The sequence below is a fragment of the Symsagittifera roscoffensis genome, chromosome 1, assembly GCF_963678635.1.
Source record: "Symsagittifera roscoffensis chromosome 1, txSymRosc1.1, whole genome shotgun sequence".
Lineage (NCBI taxonomy): Eukaryota > Metazoa > Xenacoelomorpha > Acoela > Convolutidae > Symsagittifera > Symsagittifera roscoffensis.
In genome coordinates, this window is record NC_087062.1 from 34,691,594 (window position 1) to 34,713,527 (window position 21,934).

General features: G+C 43.5%; 1 protein-coding gene across 1 annotated transcript; it reads left to right on the forward strand.

Annotated features, from left to right (window-relative positions):
* Positions 1–660: 660 nt before the first annotated feature.
* On the forward strand, positions 661–21,676 carry LOC134856938 (putative RNA-binding protein 15B). Its single transcript, XM_063873229.1, has 5 exons — positions 661–689; positions 17,570–17,629; positions 17,783–18,194; positions 18,346–20,132; positions 20,574–21,676. The coding sequence occupies exons 3-5, from the start codon at positions 17,793–17,795 to the stop codon at positions 21,508–21,510; spliced, it is 3,126 nt and encodes a 1,041-aa protein (XP_063729299.1). The 5' UTR covers positions 661–689; positions 17,570–17,629; positions 17,783–17,792; the 3' UTR covers positions 21,511–21,676.
* The last annotated feature ends 258 nt before the right edge of the window (positions 21,677–21,934 follow it).

Sequence of the window (21,934 nt, forward strand, 5' to 3'; positions counted from 1 at the left end):
GAAATAGAATTTTCTCATAACAGTCTCTCAGCCCCCACCCCTCCCTTCCCCCAGTTTGTTAATCGTCAATAGACTCTGAAACAATTGTCGTGCTTTCAAAAATAAAGTTATTCATACTAAAATGTATCCAAACTTTGTTAGTCCTGAGCTGCATAAAAATACGAATTATGTACTATTTTCATATGCAGGTTTTCTTGTTTTATCGACTTTGTCTCTTGGGGTGGGTGCCATAAGTAACTGAGGGAGGAGATATAATGGAATCAAAACGCAAAATCATACAAAGCAACAATGGTTACATTTCACCATACTTATAAACAAATGTACATTTGATAAGCAATTTGAAGGTAAATCAAATAGTCAAGTGTGCCAGTCGGCCATATCAGAGCGTTTGTTTTTGGTTTGAAATGAATATTGCAAATTTTGGATTTTGCCCTGGGATGCTAACATTTTCGCAGCAACTGAAAGGAAAAAACATCAATCAGAACAGCCGAATTGACATTTCCTGTAACCGCGCTAGAAACCTTTAGTCAAATTGATATTCGTAATTTGCCTAATAACAATACTAGAGCAGTTGTCTTTTTCCGGATAGAGAGTTCAACGACTGGGTACGACAGTTCAGATAGGAAGTCAATAGTTGCTTGCTCAATTGAACCACTATTAGCCTAATTGTTGTGATAAACTTATTAAATAGCATATGCGCGCTGTGCTTTCTTCTTCTGATTATCTAACCAAATCTCGCCGTCCCATCCGTAGGCGAGTGGAGCTTCTCTGGCGTATTGTGCCAATCGGTCATATTTGAACGTTTGACCCTGAGCAATACGAACAACATAATTTTGGAGTGAAATGGAATTTTTCAAAAATTCGAATTAAGCCTGTCATGCTCAACTTTCTCGCCACAACTGAAAAACTCAGAAATACAAGATTAGAACAACCTAATTACAATTGCGGGAAAGTAATCAAAAAAAGCAGCGGGAAATTGCTACTCGGAATTTCCAGACATAAAAATCACACAAGAGTAGAGCTGTCCTATCCTGAATAGGAGGCAGAGCGATTGCGAACAAAGCAGACACAAGTAAGAAGTGGACCAGAGTGAACCTTCAGTGGAACGGTGGACAGCTGGGGTCTCCCAATGGTCCAGCTAAAAAACTCAATTCTCAAGTCAAAACTCATTTCCCTTGCTGGAATTAATTAATTACAAACTTCTTGAGTTAAAACTTAATTACCTTAATGCTAGAGATACTGATCAATTTAGTTACTCCAATTCTCGAGTGTGCTGGTATTAGTTTTTTTGAGTGTGTTTTATAATTGTTATGTTGAGGTAAGGAGAGTTTTAGGTCGATCCATCTGAAATGGATCAAAAATCCACTGTCTAATGAAAAGTAACTATACGGACTGTTCCGACCCTGTTTTTAACGGCGTTCGCGTATTTTAGGTATTTTGAGACCTAAGTATGGGAACGTTCTTATTTTCTATAGTGAAGGGGTGTTTTGGTAGTGGCCTTTAAGATGTAACGAGGGTTTTAGTCTCATGTCGCAAGTGAACCGAATTTGCTCCGACCGTTCGAGTTGGAAAAACACAGGAGATAGTGTCCCTGACTCTCGAACCAATGGTTATAGGGCCTATTTTTTTCTTTCACCTTATATGTGACTTAAGAAGGCGACTGTTACATAGTGTTTTTATGGCGCTCCTGGGTGTTTTTACGACATCATGACTACGGAGTCGAACCCACTTGACACAGCTCCGGGCTACATGCCCATTCTAGAGTACCGGTGGTTTGGTTCAGCGGGAACGTGTAAACCTTACGGTCGTATCGTGATAGCTTTTTAAGAAAACTCGAGAAAACTTCCTGGTACGCTCTCCGAACGAGGCCTATCTAACCGAGTAAGGGGGGTAACTAGGGGGTTAAAAAAACGAGCAAAAAGACAAAAAGCGAAACAAACACCGAAAAAGAATAGAAAAAGGAACAAAAACCATAAAACAAAAAAATGACAGTGACTTTGACACCAGATTAGTTCGATCAAACCCTTATATTAATTAATTAGTATACCCATACTGTTTTCATAAGGCCGATCGTTTCGAGCGTTTCAGCAATTCAAAAAGGTGCCTGAGTGTGGGGCGTTGTCAAAGGTTTTCAGATAGCTTGCAACTTAGCTGGACCACTGGGAGACTTGACTAGAAAAGGTGACCAGCCAAGTAGGAAAGTGGTTCACAAGAAGGGAACCCAACAAGTATTGGACACGACAAGGGGACATCCAGCACCGACGGGACGGAATAGAGAAGGCACACAGGGGTGTTTTGTTTGGTCAATCGACGGACCACTGGGAGACTGGACTGGAACAGGTGACCAGCCAAGTGGGAAAGTTGTGCTGGTGAGAGGTGCTGGACAAGCCAATGAGACAACCAGCACGGAATCAGAACAACCAGAGGAGGACACACAGAGGTGTTCTGGTTGGTCAATCGGGTATCGTTAGAATCCACATTACATTAAAGGAGATAAGTGTAAAGTTGGATCAGCGGAACCCCACTGTTTTGAGGAACGTTTTTACTTGAGCAGAGCTTGGAAACAGGTTCTACGGTTTTCTCGAGAGGTTTAGCACCCAGCGCTTAAGGTAATTTTCGGCTTAAGAGGGGGGCTAAATAGGGGGGAGGTTAGAAGGGGGGCTGGTTAGGTTAGACGTTGGCGGTTGTTAATTGTAAAAGGGGGGGACACGTTATAGTAACTAATCAATCGATATCGTCGATTTAGTTACATTATAATCTTACACGCGTGAATTACAAAGAGAAGATATCCAAATTTAAGATCGAATTAAGGTAGGTACCCTGGTCGGATCGTTTGGGGGGAACAAAAATAGACAGTTTTTGTAACCCGGAACGAAATTAACCCATAAGAACGGTTGGAGGGGCGAGGAAAACGCGTAACAATCAGGTACCAGACATTTTTTTACAAAATTACGACATTGGTCATCTTTGATTTTAGGTGGGTTCAGCTTTCTGTTTTTATCATTTTTCTTTTCTTGTTTGAGTTTTTACGTTTTCGGTACTAACTTTATCGGTTTTTGAACGAACAGGTGATCAAAACACACGTGCGAACAAGTTGGATTCTAACTTTCATCAGATTAATGAAGGAAGATAAATAGAGGGGGGTTAATATTTAAAAATTTTGGCCAGTAAGCTCGGGTTTTGCGGAAATTTTTGTACTAGAGCTCAAGTGGTGGTACCAGAGATAGTGGTTCAAGAGTCCCAACAACGAAGAAGAAGAAATCAGATTTACCCAACACTAAGAAAGAAGGGGTCTTGGGACAGTGTAAAGTGTCCCAACACTTGAATGGCGAAGTCCTGGGACAGAACCAAGAAGTCTTGGGACAGTTCAGAAAAGTCTTGGGACAGTACCAAGAAGTCTTGGGACAGTACAGGAAAGTCTTGGGAAAGTACCGAAGAGTCTTGGGACAATACAGAAAAGTCTTGGGACAGAACCAGGAAGTCTTGGGACAGTGCAGAAAAGTCTTGGGAAGTACCAGGAAGTCCTGGGACAGTACAGGAAAGTCTTGGGACAGTACAGAAAAGTCTTGGGACAGTACAGAAAAGTCTTGGGACAGTACCAAGAAGACTTGGGACAGTGCGGGAAAGTCTTGGGACAGTACTGAAAAGTCTTGGGACAGTACAGAAAAGTCTTGGGACAGTACAGAAAAGTCTTGGGACAGTACCGAAAAGTCTCGGGACAGTACAGAAAAGTCTTGGGAAAGTACGAAGAAGTCTCGGAAGAGTACGAAGAAGCCTTGGGATAGTACTCAGAGGTCTTGGGACAGTGCGAAGTGTCCCAACATTAGAGCGAAAAGGTGAGGTAGCCCAACACTCTTGGGACAAAGGCGAGGTAGTCTTGGGACAAGGCGAGGTAGCCCAACACTTGAGTGATAGGTCTTGGGACAGTGTGAAATATCCCAACATTTAAGTAAGAGTACAAAGGACCGGTCAGAATGATTAAATCACAAAAAATCCGCTCTATTTAGATCACGAATTGAAAGATTTTTATTAAGAGAATTAGGAATTTTTTTTAGAATTTTTATTCTTAGAATTTTTATCCTTAGAATAGAATTTTGTAAATATTAATATTGTAAATAGAGAAAACTGTAAGTAAGAATCATGAGGCAAAGTAGGGTACCGATAGCAGAAAAAAGAGTTCTAGAGTCAAAGACAAATCATAACTCGTCGCAACTGAAAGCAATGCCATCGGACCAAAAAGTAATGAGAAAGAACTTTTCAGTGAGCATGGTCAACACAAGAAGCGCAAAGGAGAGCAAGACGAAAGTAAGCGCTAAGGAGGGACGAACGGTACCTGCTATAGAAATTGATCTTGAGACACCAGATCAGAGTGTTGATGGGGTGGAAAGGGATACAACGGAGTCAAAACCGATGCCGAATGTGGAAGAACGAGAAAAGAAGACGATAGAGTTCTCGCCGATTGACATTGTAGATGATACAACAAGCAACACGACACGCCGGTAACGATAAAGGATGACTCTCAAACGAAAAGAGGGTCGTTCACAGAGAAGATCGCAATGATGGTCGGAATGAAACCAAGAGAGAAGGAGGAAATGTAACAACGAACGAGAAAGGCAAGACGTTTGGCACGGTTTCTGCAGTAAGAACAGAGTACAATCGAGATGATGATCAGGTCGAACTTGTAGCAACAGCTAGCCATGAAGCAACAGTTAAAAATGGGCAACAGCTAACCAAGAGAAAACAACTTTTCTTGAACTGGGCGACTTGATGGCGAAGTTGGAACAAATCGACAAAAAACTGAAATGCAGTGACGAGGATCGACAAATGCTAAAAAAGGAATTACGATACAAAAAGAACGAGAGCCTGGACAATTGCTTCAAACTGGCAAAGGAACCTGAAGAGAGGCTACAGCAAATGTCAGACAAGGTAGAGGCTACCGACAAGGAGAGAGAGAAAAATATCAAAAAAGACATGCAAGAAATGAAGCAACGCAACGGCACGACACTGTGAACAGTAAGTTAGGGAGTCTGGAGATGAGAAAAGACACAATGAGCAGAGACCAGGCTGAGAGTTCATGTGCCATACAGTCCAAACTGGGTGCCATCGTGAGAATCTCTACATCACATGACAAGCTGGTAACAGATCGAACGCAAGGCAACAGATTCGATTTCGTGGAATCACAACGGAACAAGCGGTAGTCCACACCATTACCGTTACCCCGGGGTGCAGCGAGCATAGGAACAGGGGGGGGCAAAGACAATTATGAAGAGTGGAACCTCAAATACGATAAATGTCCCAGGGGATTCCACAACAATATGGGACCCGATGCCATGACGTGGGCTAGCACCTGGGAAATGATGAATAGGACATTGGAAGCGTTCGCTACAAGAAACACTGACTCGAGTGAAAAAGGAGGTGGCAAAACCAGGATAACCTTCAAGAAGCCAAAAGAATTTAAGGACGACTCAGATGGATGCATCGACACATCGGTAGAAGTCATGAGACTACATTTGGAACAAGACAACTTGAATGACGAGAGACAGGCCAGCACAGCGATACTCAGCAACTTAGAAGGAAGGCACGGCGTTAAAATGTGTAGTTTCAAAGAAGGAAGAGGAACGTGATACTGCAGACAAAATCTTCGAGATATTGTTGAACCGATTCGGATCAGGAATGAAGGGTCACCAAGCTATGATGAGATTCGAAAAGAGAAGACAGAGGGACGATGAATCAATCGATCGGTTCCTGGATGATCTTGAGAGCCTGAGAAGAAGGAGTGATCCTGAAGAATTAACAGACAGAAGGAACTTCAGCATCGCCTCGAAATTTATCGATGGGGTTAAAAAGTGACGACTTGAGAACAATGTTGGTAACGTATTATACACTGTCGAAAGATATAATGCAACGACTCCGGAAGAGATGAGGCAAAAATCAAGGGAGTACATGTTGATGAAACCAAAGAAAAGCTTGTACCCAGAGAATAGGAACATGATAGGGGGGAGTCAACCACAGAGGTCGTCATGGTACAAGCCTAAAGATGATATGTACAAACGCAGGTCATGCGCAAATTGCGGATCAGCGGATCATCACGTGGCGGATTGCACAACGTACAAGCAAGGCATGAAGAGTCTGGGATATGCGCCGGATGAGGAAGATATGAGCCAGACGGAGAAACATGAGTTCTACAGCGGCCTGATCATCAAGATAGGTGCGAGATGCTTTTTCTGCCATCAAGAGGGCCACTTCAGGATGGACTGTCCGTTGTTTTGGGAAGCAGTGAAGAACCAAAGTCACCCCAAACACAAGCTAGCGCTGGCGGCGGTACAGAACACAAGGAACAGGCAATCCGAGTTTGACACAAAAAACTCGGAGGCACCGAGTGCGGAACTACCGACAAAAACAGTGAAGGCTGTAGCGCAAGTCAAGAATGCCATAGGAGCCAAGATCAGGAAATCTCTAAAAATAAACTATGAGAAAGCAGCGGCGGACGCTCTCAACAAAGTGAAACAAGACCTAGCAACGAAAGAGATCGAGCAACGACTAAAACAGGAGATCGAAAGGCAGAAATTAAACGAAACATTGAGTAGATCCGTGCCAATGCCAGAAGCAGAAGTGGGAGCGGCAAAGAATGGAAATTGCAACACTCTAAAAATGGTGACTTGAAAGCCATTCGGCATAACAAAAATCGGAGCCAGTATAATGTCGATAATCACTGCGGGCGGCCACGAAGTAACGAGAAACCTGAGTGAACCAAGCGATCAGACGACAATGCAGATTGATGTGTATGCAGATTACTTAAGTGCAATAAGTCCGCAGACAACTTCTAGAGCCTTGAGGGCACTACTCACAAGAGGTGGTAGCAAGTCAGTCCGCGTCAAGAATAGGTACACGGAAGCCTATGGTCCACATGAGGTGATGTTAAATATAGATGGAATAAAGATCTACACGAAGACTATGATAACATGTGACGAAGACCTAGCCGGACAGATCTATGTGGGCAGGGAAGAACTGAAAGTGAGATCGATTGGACAGTGTGCCATGTTGGAAGAGGATGCAAAGCATATCGGTACAGACGCGGACGTATCGGCACACGTGCTTGACACAAATGGCAAGAGGACTCAATTACGCGGGTTACTGGACACGGGAGCGGTTTTGAGCGTTATACCAATCGAAACTTGGGAGCGAATGGGCTTCAACAAAGACGATTTGATAGACTCCAGAATTCGGCAATCAGCTGCAATTAAAGGGGCACTGCGGGTACTAGGCAGGACACCAATAATAGCCCTAAACTTGGGTGAACGCAAACTGTGGATGAGCTTCCTTGTGGTGGAAAACCTAGATGAGTCTGACCAATTCATTTTAGGCAGGGACTTCATCAGAAATTTCGACGTAACAATTGATCTAAACAATGCCATGTTCAGGATTCGGAATCCGGAAAGGAAGTACGTATTTAAACCGGTAAATTTAATCATGGCAAATGAAAATGAAGCACCGGTATTCTTGAGTAGGAGGGTGAGGCTGAAAGCAATCGAAGCGGCAATTGTAAGCTTGCGAATGAAAAATTATAATGAACTAAGTGACGACGAGCAGGTATGCATAGTCCCAAATCCAAATAGTCAGAGTGCTGCTGTTTTAGGAAGATCCTTCTCGATAACCAAGAGCGGTCTCTGCGTCAGTGTCTTGTTGAATACTCTTGATATACCCATCACAATCCAGAGGGGAAGGAAACTGGGATACGCTTCACCTCTGAAAACTCGATGTGAAATAACTGAAAATGTAAAAGAGAATAAAGATCTTGATTGTCCCAATCATAGGGACAAGATTTGTATCTTGAGACGATTGAAGAAAATAAAAGGTTCATCATGTCTTGTAAAATCACTTAAGTCAGAGACAGACGATGGACTTTCGAGCTGTTCGAATTTCCCGGAAAGACCCACACTAAGGGAAATGGAAATGGATAAACCGATTCTACCTGAAATAGAACACTTGAGGGGCAAGGTAACGGATGAACAGCTCGAAGCCATCAAGGACGTACTAGAGCGCAATGAGGACGTTTTTTCGAAACATAAGGCAGACATTGGATGTTGTAATTTTGTTGAACATGAAATAGAGCTTGAAGAGTCGGCGGTGCCGCACAGGGAGGGGGCGAGGCGTATGACCCCACTCACATCGGATGCATGTAGAAAAGAGATAGAGACCTTACTAGAGTATGATATGATAGAACCATCCAACTCACCGTGGGCGTGTGGAGTGGTGATGGCTAAGAAGAAACGCGACCAATTGAGGTTTTGTTGTGACTTTCGATAACTGAACTCCCTCACGGTGAAGGAGGCCTATCCCATACCTAGGATTGATGAGAGCCTCTCAAAGTTAGGGGACGGAAAATTTTTTACGACTCTTGATTAAGGATCAGCTTTTTGGCAGGTTCCACTGAGGAAGCAAGACAGGGATAAAACATGGTTTGCCTGCGAGCTGGGGCTGTTTCAATGGAAGAGGATGCCTTTTGGACTTTGCAACGCCATGCCTACGTTTCAACGATTGATGGCACACGCAATGATTTAAGTAACGAAGAAATGCGGCAACCTGGTAATGCGCTACGTGGATGACGTGGTAATTGCAACACCGACACTCGAGGACCACATCGAGCGACTAGACGAAGTGTTCGCCTGCATGAAGAGACCGGGACTAAAATGCAAGCCATCAAAGTGCGAAATACTCCAGGACTTGATTATATACCTGGGAGGATGGTGGACAGACACGGCATCAGACCAGACCCAGATGCAGTAGAAGCAGTTCTGACCTCGAAATCGCCAAAAACGGAACATCAACTGATGTGCTTCTTGGGTTTTGCGAACTATTACAGGGAGTTCATGAGGCACAAGGGCAAGAAATTCACGTGGAACAATGCGGCATTCCAGAGAATAAAGAAGGAGTTGTGTGAAGCACCGGTGCTTGGGATGCCAACGGAAAAAGTAATGTACATGCTGGACACGGATGCATCGGTAGTAGCGATTTCTGACATTCTCCATCAAGAGCAGGAATGAAATGGGAAGACAGTCTTGAGACCAATAGCATACGGGTGTAAAGTCTTGAGTGATGCGGAGATGAAGTACGGGGCGCCCAAAGCAGAGATGCTCGCAGTGGTTAACTTTGTCGAAAAATACAGGGCATATCTAGGTAGTGAGCCGTTTAAGGTACGAGTCGACAGCAGGGCACTCAGCTGGTTGAAAACGTACTCAATTGATCAGAGCTACATAGGGAGATGAATTGTTAGCCTGGATGGATACAACAAGATAATTGAGCATAGGAAGAGAGTCAAACATCAAAATGCCAATAGCTTGAGTAAGAAGACGGATTTCTACGAGAGACAGGATCAGAGGGAGGCAGATAGGCCAGAAATCAAAGATGGCTTCTCCTTCATGGATAAGGAAACGTATGAAAGTCTTCCACTCACGAGATGGCTCGACAAGTCTGGCAAACCCATAGAAGATCGCCCCGATTTACCAAAGGAAATTCCAGAGAAAACAATCTTGAAAAAGACCCAAGGGATGCCAATGGAGAGAATGCTCAAGTCTAAAATTGTGAAGGAGACACTCAAGGCAAACGGCTATGATCTCAACCAAGTAGAAACGGGAAGAGCAGGGATAGATGGAGACTTGAGGAGATTACTCGATAAACTGGCAGACGATAAACCCGTCGTAAAAGAAAAGGGTGAAGAGGAACCAGAGGTCACGATATTGAGAAGGAATGAGGCGGATGGTGGCGAGGACTCCTCGAAAGAAAGGTAACCTGATGGAAAAGAAGTCGTGCAGTCATTGGTTAAGAGGATCCCTGAGGACATACTTGAGCGGAATATGATTAGGAAGAAGAAGGTGGCATTCAAGGAGGAGGCTGAACACCTCGGACTGAGTCAAGAGTCCGGGGAGTGGAACAATGCAGAGGAAGATGCTGAAGAAGAAATTTTGTCCGGGGAGTGTGAAGAATAGTATGAAGACTCAGAGAAGAGTAGCGATGACCAAGATAATCTACAAATAATATTGGTGGAAGAGTAGATGAGGCACCGTGACAGGGAACTACAGACGGATCCATCCTCAGGAACGTACAATTTGGACCCGCAGGAGGTGCACGGAGGTTAAGAACTTGAGAAAATTGCAGTATCAAGGAAACCGTTCAGGGAGCTGTCATGCAACTCGAATTTCAAAACAATTCTGGTGCCAGAAGATGACAGGAAGGTCTTGAGGAGGATAGTGTGCGTCAAACTGAAAGATGACATCCACAGTCCCGGAGAAATGAACGGTCAAATAATGGCACTGAAGGAACACGTCAAAGCGAGATATAGGCTGTCGGATCTGATCCGAGCCCAAACGAATGACAAGATGACAAGCAACCTCTCCAAATGGATCCGGACGGGAGCCAAGGAGAAAAGAACCTGGAAGAAGACAGCTACACGATCTTGAGCCAGTTCTACAAAGAGAGGAAAGATGGGATGGTGGCATGCAGGAGAAAGGATGAGAAGAAGATACTACACAAGCATAACCTATACCACAGTTGTACCACAGTTACATCATACTACCACAGTTGTACATCATACTACCACAGTTGTACCAGACGGAGGTGTTATTCAGATCGCACGATCAAATGGGGCATCAGGGGATAGACAAAGTGCAACAGAGAATACTACACAGGTTTGATTGGCCGGGATTAAGAAAGGCCTGCGAGAGATGGGTGAACGCATGTCTGGCATGTCTACAGGTGAAAGACCCACGGAAGATGAAACTCCCACTCAAGTCCGTTGAGAGCTCGGAATTCAACGAGGTTGTGCAGTTAGACCATCAGAAGATCTGCATGACAGAGTCGGGGTACAACCAGATACTGGTCTTAATAGACCACTTTACTAAGTTGGCGGAAGCGGTGCCCTGTCAAACAGCCACAGCGGAGGAGACTTGTGACCACTTGATAACACATTGGATATCACGATATGGTTGTCCGATGACATTTCAGTCGGACAACGGGAAAGCCTTCGTGTGGGTGACCTGACAAAAGAATTGATGAAGAGGTCACACATTGCTCAAGCGCACTCAACGACTTATCATCCTCAGACTAACAGGTTAGTGGAGAGACAGAACAGAACGTTGGTGAACAAGCTGAGGCTATATTGCTCGAGATACATGACAGACTGTGATAAATATCTGCCGCAAGTGGTAGGGGCGTACAATAGCACGCAGCACTCCACAACAGGAATCAGTCCCTTCATGATGTTAATGGGCAGGGAGAGAGCAATGCCCCTATCGTTCCTTTACCCAGAATTCAAAGGAAAAAAGAGGTCGCCTCAAACTTATGTGAAAGAAGCAATCAAGAGACAACAAAAACTAAACGAGCTCTGCAGGAGGAATACGACGCAAGCACAAATGAGGCAGCGAAAGAAATACAATGAGAAGATACTTACAGCGAAACCGTATGCAGTGGGCCAATACGTCTGGGTGTTCCAAAGGGACAAAAAAACTACTCAAGAAATGGCGAGGACCAATCATGATCACGGAAGTACACCAGCAGGGACGGTTCTACCGCTTGAGTACGGGGCGAGCAGCGCATTATGAAAATCTGAAGCCTCATGTCCCATCTTCGGAGGACTGGTGCGTACCGAAGAATGTGGAGGGACAAGAATACCTATTGGTAGAGTCAGCATGCGAAGTGAACGAAAAAGGGACCAGAGAAAAGAATGATGGCAACGAGGACGTGAGCATGGACGATAATGAAAAGATAGAAGCAGGCTCAAATGTGGATTTTTTTGCGGAAGAAGACTGGAATGACCCAGAGCAGGACGAGGTGCCAAAGAGGACGGAACCAGACTCACCGATAACAGCAGGACCCAGGATTGGCAATCGCAAACGGACAGGCATGAGGTACAATAGGTACGGGGATGACTTCTTGCTTGACAAGATACAGCCTGACGAAATAAGCGAAGAGTTACTGAGTGTGGGCGAACTGTTGGCCGACGATGAATGGCAAATCATCAACGACAGCAAACACTACCCGCAGGAAGACTACTCCACACCAGAACAAGAAATAGAACTTGAGCAGAGCAGGATCGAAAGGAGGGAAAACACACACTTGGGGATACTAGAATGGATGCATGCTGTCAAGAGCAAAGGAGATGAAGAGCAAAGCATCCAGCAGGTCGACGTGTCAGCAGAAAAACACGTGAAAACGAAAGATCCCCTCTTCGGTTGGACAGCAACCAACAGGCCGCTCGAGATACCGCCTGATAGTTTAGGCCTTGCATCATCGACGGGGACGTCGATAAATTTTTTTGTCCGGAGAGTGGGGGTAGGACTTACCCACACCAAAAATTGATGATAAAGAAACTCAGAGAAGTGAGAGAGACCAGCGGGCTGGAACTGGATGAGAAAGAGGCTGAGCCTACCATAGGACGAAACTTCAAAACAAAATTTGAGATACCCAATGAATACTCGGAGAACATCCTGATAATGGATAGCGACTTCATTTTGTCAGACAGGAATAGCGCGATCTGTTTAACGGCGGACATGAGCTTCAAATCGAGAATAGAGGCCGACTCAAGAGAGAATATAAGAACGTGGAGTTTCTATTTAGACAGTGACCGGGGTTGGGAGGATTGGCTGCGCTTCCCCTATCAGTTTCACAAGTCCCGGGTAAATACCTGTGCTTTCTGGCGACGAGGATCAATGAAAGGAATACAATAGATCCCGAGCACGTGATGTTGGCACTAACGAGGCTGAGAGACTTCATGGTCGAAAGATGGATAATGGAAGTCTTGATGCCGGTTTATTGCCCAAACAGGGGCAAGTTGAGCCCAAGGGAGTTATACGCCATCCTACACGTGATCTTCGCAGAAACGGAGATAATGGTACATCTACACAAGAAATACTACTTGAGTATCGCCTGAATTACGGGCGGACAATGGAGGTCTCGAGTTAGGTACATGGCCATCTCGAGTTAGGTACATAGGGGCACGAAGCAGGTAGATGGAGTTTAACGCAGTTGGCATGACAATTAAAATTTAGAGAGTTGACAGTGCTAAAACATGAAATGAATCTGCATGCTCTTAAAATTTACAATTGAACTGTTTTAGTAAAATAGATGATGGGATAATGTTTTAAAACACAATGATGGGGGGCTTAGGATAGGCACAGGACATCTTGGTCTAAAAACTGCATTTTATTTTCAGATTGATTTGCAAAATTGAGTTGAATACCTAGCCGCACTAATTCAAAAAGAAAAAGAAGATCTTGAACAAGTTCATGATCTGCAGCCTTTGAAGGAGACGTTTCTCAACTCTCAAGTTGGTTGGTTGGGTAATTCTCAAGTTGGTTGACACGTGAAATCATCTGAAGATTATGACAATGGCAGATCGCTTTTGGAAATCTATGCCTGCAGCGCTCAAGAGACCTACGCTCGATGAACTATACAAACGCTTGAGGGATCTGGATTACACCCAAGTCGATGAGAGGATGGCGGTGATGTTGTATGCCATCCTACAGTTAGAGGCGCAGGGTGAATGCAGGGAATCAGCGACAGAAGCTGTTTTGATGGTTGGCTACACGACGGAGGGGATATCCAATCAAGAACAGACCAGATGGTTGTCCTGGAATGTGGATGGATGCGTGAGGGGATTCGACTTGGCGAGGAATTCTGGCTTGAGCAACAACACAGACCACCAGCGGGGCTCGCGGCCCAATCCACGAGCAGGCCGTCGTCTATGATACGGTGGGCTCAACAGACAGAGGAGGCATACCCGGACCTCAGTAGCTTGAAGAGGGAACTAGAGAGGGCACAGAGGGAGAAAGATATAGCGAACCTTGACAGGGATAACGCGAAGCTTGAGAGGGACCAGGCAAACCTGGAGAGAGATCAGGCAATCCTCGAGAGGGATCAGGCGTGGCGTGATCTTAACATGATCATGGCAGCGTACCAGCATGAGCAGAGGGTCCGCGAGAACTGTGAGCAGCTGAAGTCGGAGATGGAGAAGCTTCAGAGAAGACAACAAGTGACTTCAGGAGTCATAATACCATCGGGAAGCCGATGAAGAGTGTCCCAGCACATGAGGAAAAGGATACAACACATGAGAAGATGATGGAATTGGAACCTCTACTGTAAGCTTCGGGAGAACGCAATCTTCGGAGCATCGATATTACACATGAGGATTGGAAAAGAGTCAAATGCGATCACGACGGGTTGGAAAAGAGTCGGTAGTGTGTCTAGAGATAATACCAAAGCTAGGGAATCGATACTGGAGGAGGACTTGGCGAAGAACGTGAGCCTGAGCCTGCACAACTCCTTTTGCTGGAACATGGAATCGAACATGAAGGGTTTGCCAAACCAAGCAAAGAGGTTGCTAGAGCAGAGGGAGTGGATGCGATCCTTCGAACAACTAAAAGCGTGGGAAGAGATCGTAATCAGCTCTTTTCTCAACTTTCTCGCCACAACTGAAAAACTCAGAAATACAAGATGAGAACAACCGAATTACAATCGCGGAAAAGTAATCAAAAAAAGCAGCGGGAAATTGCTATTCGCAATTTCCAGTCATAAAATTCACACTAGAGTAGAGCTGTCCTATCCTGAATAGGAGGCAGAGCGATTGCGAACAAAGCAGACACAAGTTTGAAGTGGACCAGAGTGAACCTTCAGTGGAAAGGTGGACAGCTGGGGTCTCCCAATTGTCCAGCTAAAAAACTCAATTCTACTGTCAAAACTCATTTCCTTTGCTGGAATTCATCAATTACAAACTTCTTGAGTTAATACTTAATTACCTTAATGCTAGAGTTACTGATCAATTTAGTTACTCCAATTCTTGAGTGTGCTGGTATGTGAGTACCCAATTTAGTTTTTTTGAGTGTGTTTTGTAATTGCTATGTTGAGGTAAGGAGAGTTTTAGGTTGATCCATCTGAGATGGATCAAAGTTCCACTGTCTAATAAAAAGTAACTGTACGGACTGTTCCGACCCTGTTTTTAACGGCCTTCGCGTATTTTGGGTATTTTGAGACCTGCGTATGGGCACGTTCTTTTTTTCTAGAGTGTGGGGGTGTATTTTGGTAGTGGCCTTTAAGCTGTAACGGGGTTTTTAGTCTCATGTCGCAAGTGAACCGAATTGGCTGCGACCGTTCGAGGTGGAAAAATACAAGAGATAGTGTCCCTGACTTTTGAGCCAATTGTTATAGGGCCTATTTTTCTTTAACCTCATATGTGACTTGAGTAGGCGACTGTTACATTTTTCAGATCTTTGATCGTTTCGTAAATATTGTAAAAAGTTTTGATCCTGATGATGCACAAAATGTGCGAAAACGTTTGAATTAGCATTTAAAATTCTTAGAAAATTATTACTGTTTTTGGCTATCGGCCAGAACGCTAGCCAGTCTCTTTTGGCTATCAACTAGAACGCTAGACGCTAGCCAGTCATTTTATAACCTAGCTTTTTTTTTTTTTACGTCGATATGCACTCCCGCGAATGTTACCTTCGCGACATTCCTAAACGAAGTATGCCATGATGTTGAAATAGAGCCGAAACTTTAATCGTTGGAAGGCGAAAGTTTTCACAGCAAAAGAACCACCACTGAAGATGACGCTCGACTTAACATCAAGGTGAATGGGCTCTGGGGAGACCGATTCAGCCGAATCTTTTTCGATGTAAAATTTTTCAACCAACATGCTAAATCTTGCAGTAACACTATATCTGACGCCTACAAATATCATGAGAGTGTCAAAGCATTAAAATACCAACAAGTAATGATGGATGTGGAACACAGCAGTTTTGTTCCACTAATTTTTGCCTGTACCGGAAGAGCAGCACCAGGCTCTACTTAAACCGTTCAGAAACTAGCAGGGAAACTAAGCGAAAAACAGAACGAAAACGAATCATACTCGGACGCAATAAACTTTATAAGAACAAAAATAAGTTTTGAACTTCTTAGGAGTGCAATCCTCTGCCCTACGGGGTGCAAAAAAACTTATAAATGCATCCAACATAGACATTTCTATCTCTGCTATAATCGAGGAGGGTAGATTTTAATTGACAATTCTCTGGATGCATTAAAATCGACATGATTTTTTCATGAAATTTTGCCGATGTATTTATATAGCGTTGGTACGGCCCTGTCCAACCTGTGCACGTACCGTCGCATGACCGAAGGGCCCATTTCAATTGACCTTTTTCAAAAAAAATTTTTCCAGCGTATTGAAAACTTAACCTATTGATTCAGTGTTTTTAAGTTGGGTTAATGTTATCAAAAAAGCGCTAATCATAATTTGTTCTAGAAATTCAAATAGCTTAAAGTGTATCTATTTTCTTTTATATTCGAAAGTTGAGATTTTTTCAACGAAATCAGTATTTTTTGTTTTCTCGTGTTCATTACTTTTTTCCAACTGTCAGTTGGCTGTGTTTTTAGTAGAGAAAGAACTAAGGTTTTGGGCAATTTTTTTGTAATCACATTGTTCGTGCCCCATCAGTATAGTAATTTCATTCAGTTTCACCCACGCATATCCATTTTTTGCTGGGCCCTAGTTGTTTTACAAACTGTCATCAACACTGCGTTTGAGTAACTGCCTTGAAGAGGTTCCGTCAAATCTTGCCGATATTTCAAAGACTTGAGATAATCATTTGGAATCCACTAAACTCTGCACTGGATTGCTAGTTTCTTTTTTAAACTATCGATTCATTTGCAAGTGATCAGTCTCTTTTTTATATCGCAAGTAGTGCCAGGCCAGCTCGCTTCGCTTCTATGTCAAATTCCGGTCTGAAAAGTGAACAGTTTATTATCGGTTTTTATCGACAGAGAGAAAATATATTAGGTTTCAGAATCCGAATAGCCTCTGATAGGGGGCTGAATGTGGTATATCGCTCGAACCTGTCTGACGTTAATTTGTAGTACCTTGGTGTAGAAAACACCCCGTAGACAAAAGTTACTGCCCACCCCTGGGACTGGTCGGAGCAATAAAACTTCTAAATTTAATGCTCATCAAAGTATTGATACGAGGCTGCTTATCAAAAGAATGGTAGCCTTCCAAAAGTCGCTAATCAGAATTATAATGGGAGCTGGGCTTAATTTGATGTGTTCAAACTTTTTAGGGTTTCGTGGGTAAAAATTGTTTTGGCCAATTGATTATCTATCTACATGTTAAGTATTCGAATATGCGGACAAAGTATTTTCATATCAGGTATCCTATATATCAGCAAATGTCTCGTCAATCGACTTGGCATATTCAATTCGTTCCTTCTATTCTTCATTTTAAAATGTCTGATGGGAAGCAAATTTGGAATATTCAAAAATGCATTCTATGGCTTTGTTGCATCGCTATCTATCTATCCAAAGATTTCCTCGAGTATCGAAATATTTTCTCGCAAGAAGTCAATATCTGACCTCAAAAGCTTATTCTATCAAGAGCTTTAGTCAGTCGCTTTGGAAATTCAAATGGGAACTGAACGACATTATTCGCCAGCACAATATTTATTCGAATACCCGTATATAATTCACAGGATCCATCATTTTGTTTTTCGGCTGTTTATTGACGTGAGAACGAAGTTGAATTGTTTTCAGGGTTGTGATTTCTGGTTTAAACAAGAAGCAATTAAAGAGATTCAAAGATCTTAAATTGGTGAGTCGAACTTCGTATGTCTTTTTGATAATTTTACGAGATTTAAGATTTGGATGTCCTGTTTATACCATAGTAAAGGTGAGTGTAACTAGGAATACAGAAAATCGCAAATACAGAAATTGGACCGGATATGGTATGTGAAATTTTGTGTAGTTGTAGGAACATGCCGTTTAATCAACGATACGAGCGTCGCCGGTCAGTTGACGATCACGACCTACCCGCTAGGGATAAGGTTTACAAGCAAAGATACGGTGGAGATCCCATTTTCCGCTCGTTATGCATTAAAGGTGGATGGCCGCGTGGCATTATAGACCGAGAAATCAAAGACGCTATCGAGGATAGCTTCCGAAAGTTCAGGGACTACAATGTGCGAACCGCGATGGTAGCCGGGGAAAAGATTTGCTATATTAACTTCACAACAGAGAGTGATGCCCGCAATGCTCTCGATAGAATGAAAGTCGTCCAAGCTTTTGGCAAAGAGTTTCCCTTGGAGCCAGTAATTAAAGGAGTCCTCCCAGTTAACCGACGTGATCGAGACCGAAGACGATCTAGATCCAATTCACCGGTTAGTTAGAAAATTCTTTAACGTATCGATCTGTCATCTGAGATACGAGGATCAGTTCTTTGTGCTCTTTAAAACTATCTTGACTATTGTGTAATGTGGCTTATGGCATTAAACAGATTTGTTGGAGAGTTAAAGGTTAGATTTGTTTCAGCGATATCGAGAAGGTCCAAAGTCCGCCGTCATAAGCAAAGCTCGCAGCCGTGAACGATCTCCCAAGCCACCGAACGATTACTCGCCAAAACCGAAAAGCAGTTATGATGCCTACGCATCTCGAGAGCCTAGAGGAGTTGAACGTGAAGTTTTCTATCAGCCGAAAAGTTCATCCAAGTTTGAAAATGATCCTCCCTCTAGAATGTTACTTGTGAGTGGCTTAGACAAATCCATTACGGAGAAAGACCTCTATGCCGAATTTCAGCGATACGCCAGCGTAATGACAATCGATATTAAAGTTCCTAGAGATGGTGCGGCGTTTGCGTGTGTTGCTTTTCTGAACCCCGATGAAGCGGAAAAGGGAATGATCGGTATGCAGGGCAAGCGAATCGGGGACAATAAAGTGAAGCTAGTTTATGGGTCGTCTCCAGAGACTTCGTGTATTTGGGTCGGGGGTCTGAGCAAGCAAACAAGCCTCGGTGTTTTGGAAACTGAGTTCGATCGATTTGGCGATATCAAGAAAATCGATTATTCTAAAGGTGATACGTTTGCGTACATCGTGTATAGTTCGTCCGAAGGCGCTAAAACAGCAATAAAAGCGCTCACTGGGCGCAGTATTTGTGGAAGCGCAGCTCCGGTCAGATTCGATTACGTTGAATACGACCAAGTATCAGCTATGAATTATCATTTGAAGATAACTCAGAAGGCGGGATCACCGAAAGCGACATCAAGAACGTCGCCGGTTGTAGTGCGACGAAGTCCTTCTCCGCGTGCTCGGATTCCAAGTCCACCTGTTGCGCGTGAGAGAAATTTGAGACGCGAGAGTCGCAGTCCAGAACCAAGAGGTCGCGACTTCGGACGCGGCGTGGGTTCCCACTATGAAATGGATAAACGTGTAAACAGAGGATTCGAACGAAATCAGGAGACTCGTCGTGAACCATTTTATCGCGAAAATGATAGACGTGACAATGGAGGAGCGGTATTCGTGCGAGATAATTCACGCAGTCGTTATGATAAGGAAGATCGGCGATATAATGGCTCTCAGTTAGAGCGTGGGGAGTACGATAAGTCGCGAAGTCCAGGACGAGGTAGTCGACAGAGTAATCTTAGTCCGGCTTCTGAAGCGCGAAGTGACAAGAAGCGGAACAGAGCTGGAAGTTTTGACAAGCGGGCAAATTATGTGAGACGAGATTCAAATGACGAGCCAAGAAACAAAAGACGCCGAACTCCAAGTCCGATGTCTCTGGCCAAAGAATGCCTGGACGTTACAAGTCTAGCTAAAATTTTAGACAGCTGTTGGCGAGGCTACTTGGTTTTGAAAAACAGTTCTTTCAGTACACATATGACACTGCTTGACGGCAGCCAAGAAGTGTGTCGCAAGTTGTTGACTGAAGCGGAGACAGGAGAAACCGCAAATGCCCTGAAAATTACACAGCGTCTCAGATGCGAAACGGGGAAACTTGAGGAAGTACGAAGACGTATGCAATCTGCCACCAAGGACGGCTTCTGTCTACTGCTTGCAACTCACAACGACAACTCGCCACCGAAACCTCTGCCAGAGCAAACCAACGCGAGAACTTTCAAGAATTTGGTCTCGTATCTGAAATCGAAGCAATCGGCAGGAGTTATTGGGTTGCCGATTGGAGCGGCGGAGAACTTCGGAGTCTTGCACGCGTTTCCACCCTGTGACTTCTTTGCGGAAGATCTGAAGAAAATTGCACCAAAAATTATTGAGCCTGAAAACTTAGAAGATCATCTGTTGATAGTGATTCTCAGTGGGAATGCATAAACTGATAAATGATTAGATGGGTTTCACGAAAAATTGGGAAATTAAATCAAAAACGAATACATTCAAATGATATCGATTATTTCCTTGCTCTCCCTTTATACCGTCTCAACTTATTTGCTGTATACATATGTTTCTTTTTAATTCAGTTTCCGATGTCAGCTGGCTATACTGAGCCAAATTATATCCGATAACCAAAGTAAGAGATAGAGGTATTGAAGTTAAATGTGCGCCAAAAGATTGTCGCCAAAAGTTGTTACTCAAAAAATTTCACAATTAAAAAACTGAGAAAAGAAAATTTTTGAATGCCCATCGCTCCAAAAATTGTTTTTTAACCGTGAAAATATATAGGATTTTTAACCGTTAGAATATATAGGATTTTCTGATTTTCTGATTGTAACTGTTGCACAAGTGCCATATAAATAACCCTGCTTATAAATTTTTCAGGGTTCCCACTATGAAATGGATAAACGTGTAAACAGAGGATTCGAACGAAATCAGGAGACTCGTCGTGAACCATTTTATCGCGAAAATGATAGACGTGACAATGGAGGAGCGGTATTCGTTCGAGATAATTCACGCAGTCGTTATGATAAGGAAGATCGGCGATATAGTGGCTCTCAGTTAGAGCGTGGGGAGTACGATAAGTCGCGAAGTCCAGGACGAGGCAGTCCACAGAGTAATCTTAGTCCGGCTTCTGAAGCGCGAAGTGACAAGAAGCGGAACAGAGCTGGAAGTTTTGACAAGCGGGCAAATTATGTGAGACGAGATTCAAATGACGAGCCAAGAAACAAAAGACGCCGAACTCCAAGTCCGATGTCTCTGGCCAAAGAATGCCTGGACGTTACAAGTCTAGCTAAAATTTTAGACAGCTGTTGGCGAGGCTACTTGGTTTTGAAAAGCAGTTCTTTCAGTACACATATGACACTGCTTGACGGCAGCCAAGAAGTGTGTCGCAAGTTGCTGACTGAAGCGGAGACAGGAGAAACCGCAAATGCCCTGAAAATTACACAGCGTGTCAGATGCGAAACGGGGAAACTTGAGGAAGTACGAAGACGTATGCAATCTGCCTCCAAGGACGGCTTCTGTCTACTGCTTGCAACTGACAACGACAACTCGCCACCGAAACCTCTGCCAGAGAAAACCAACGCGAGATCTTTCAAGAATTTGGTCTCGTATCTGAAAATGAAGCAATCGGCAGGAGTTATTGGGTTGCCGATTGGAGCGGCGGAGTACTTCGGAGTCTTGCACGCGTTTCCACCCTGTGACTTCTTTGCGGAAGATCTGAAGAAAATTGCACCAAAAATTATTGAGCCTGAAAACTTAGAAGATCATCTGTTGATAGTGATTCTCAGTGGGAATGCAGAAACTGCTAAATGATTAGATGGGTTTCACGAAAAATTGGGAAATTAAATCAAAAATTAATACATTCAAATGATATCGATTATTTCCTGGCTCTCCCTTTATACCGTCTCAACTTATTTGCTGTATACATATGTTTCTTTTTAATTCAGTTTCCGATGTCAGCTGGCTATACTGAGCCGAATTATATCCGATAACCAAAGTAAGAGATAGAGGTCTTGAAGTTAAATGTGCGCCAAAAGATTGTCGCCAAAAGTTGTTACTCAAAAAATTTCACAATTAAAAAACTGAGAAAAGAAAATTTTTGAATGCCCATCGCTCCAAAAATTGTTTTTTAACCGTGAAAATATATAGGATTTTTAACCGTTAGAATATATAGGATTTTGTGATTTTCTGATTGTAACTGTTGCACAAGTGCCATATAAATAACCCTGCTTATAAA

Excerpts from the sequence above, each read along its gene's own strand:
- LOC134856938 (XM_063873229.1), top strand. The coding sequence starts at position 17,793 with ATGCCGTTTAATCAACGATACGAGCGTCGCCGGTCAGTTGACGATCAC. Across the intron at positions 18,195-18,345 it reads GATCTAGATCCAATTCACCG|CGATATCGAGAAGGTCCAAA; the intron begins GTTAGTTAGAAA and ends GATTTGTTTCAG. Across the intron at positions 20,133-20,573 it reads ATTCTCAGTGGGAATGCATA|TCAGGGTTCCCACTATGAAA; the intron begins AACTGATAAATG and ends CTTATAAATTTT.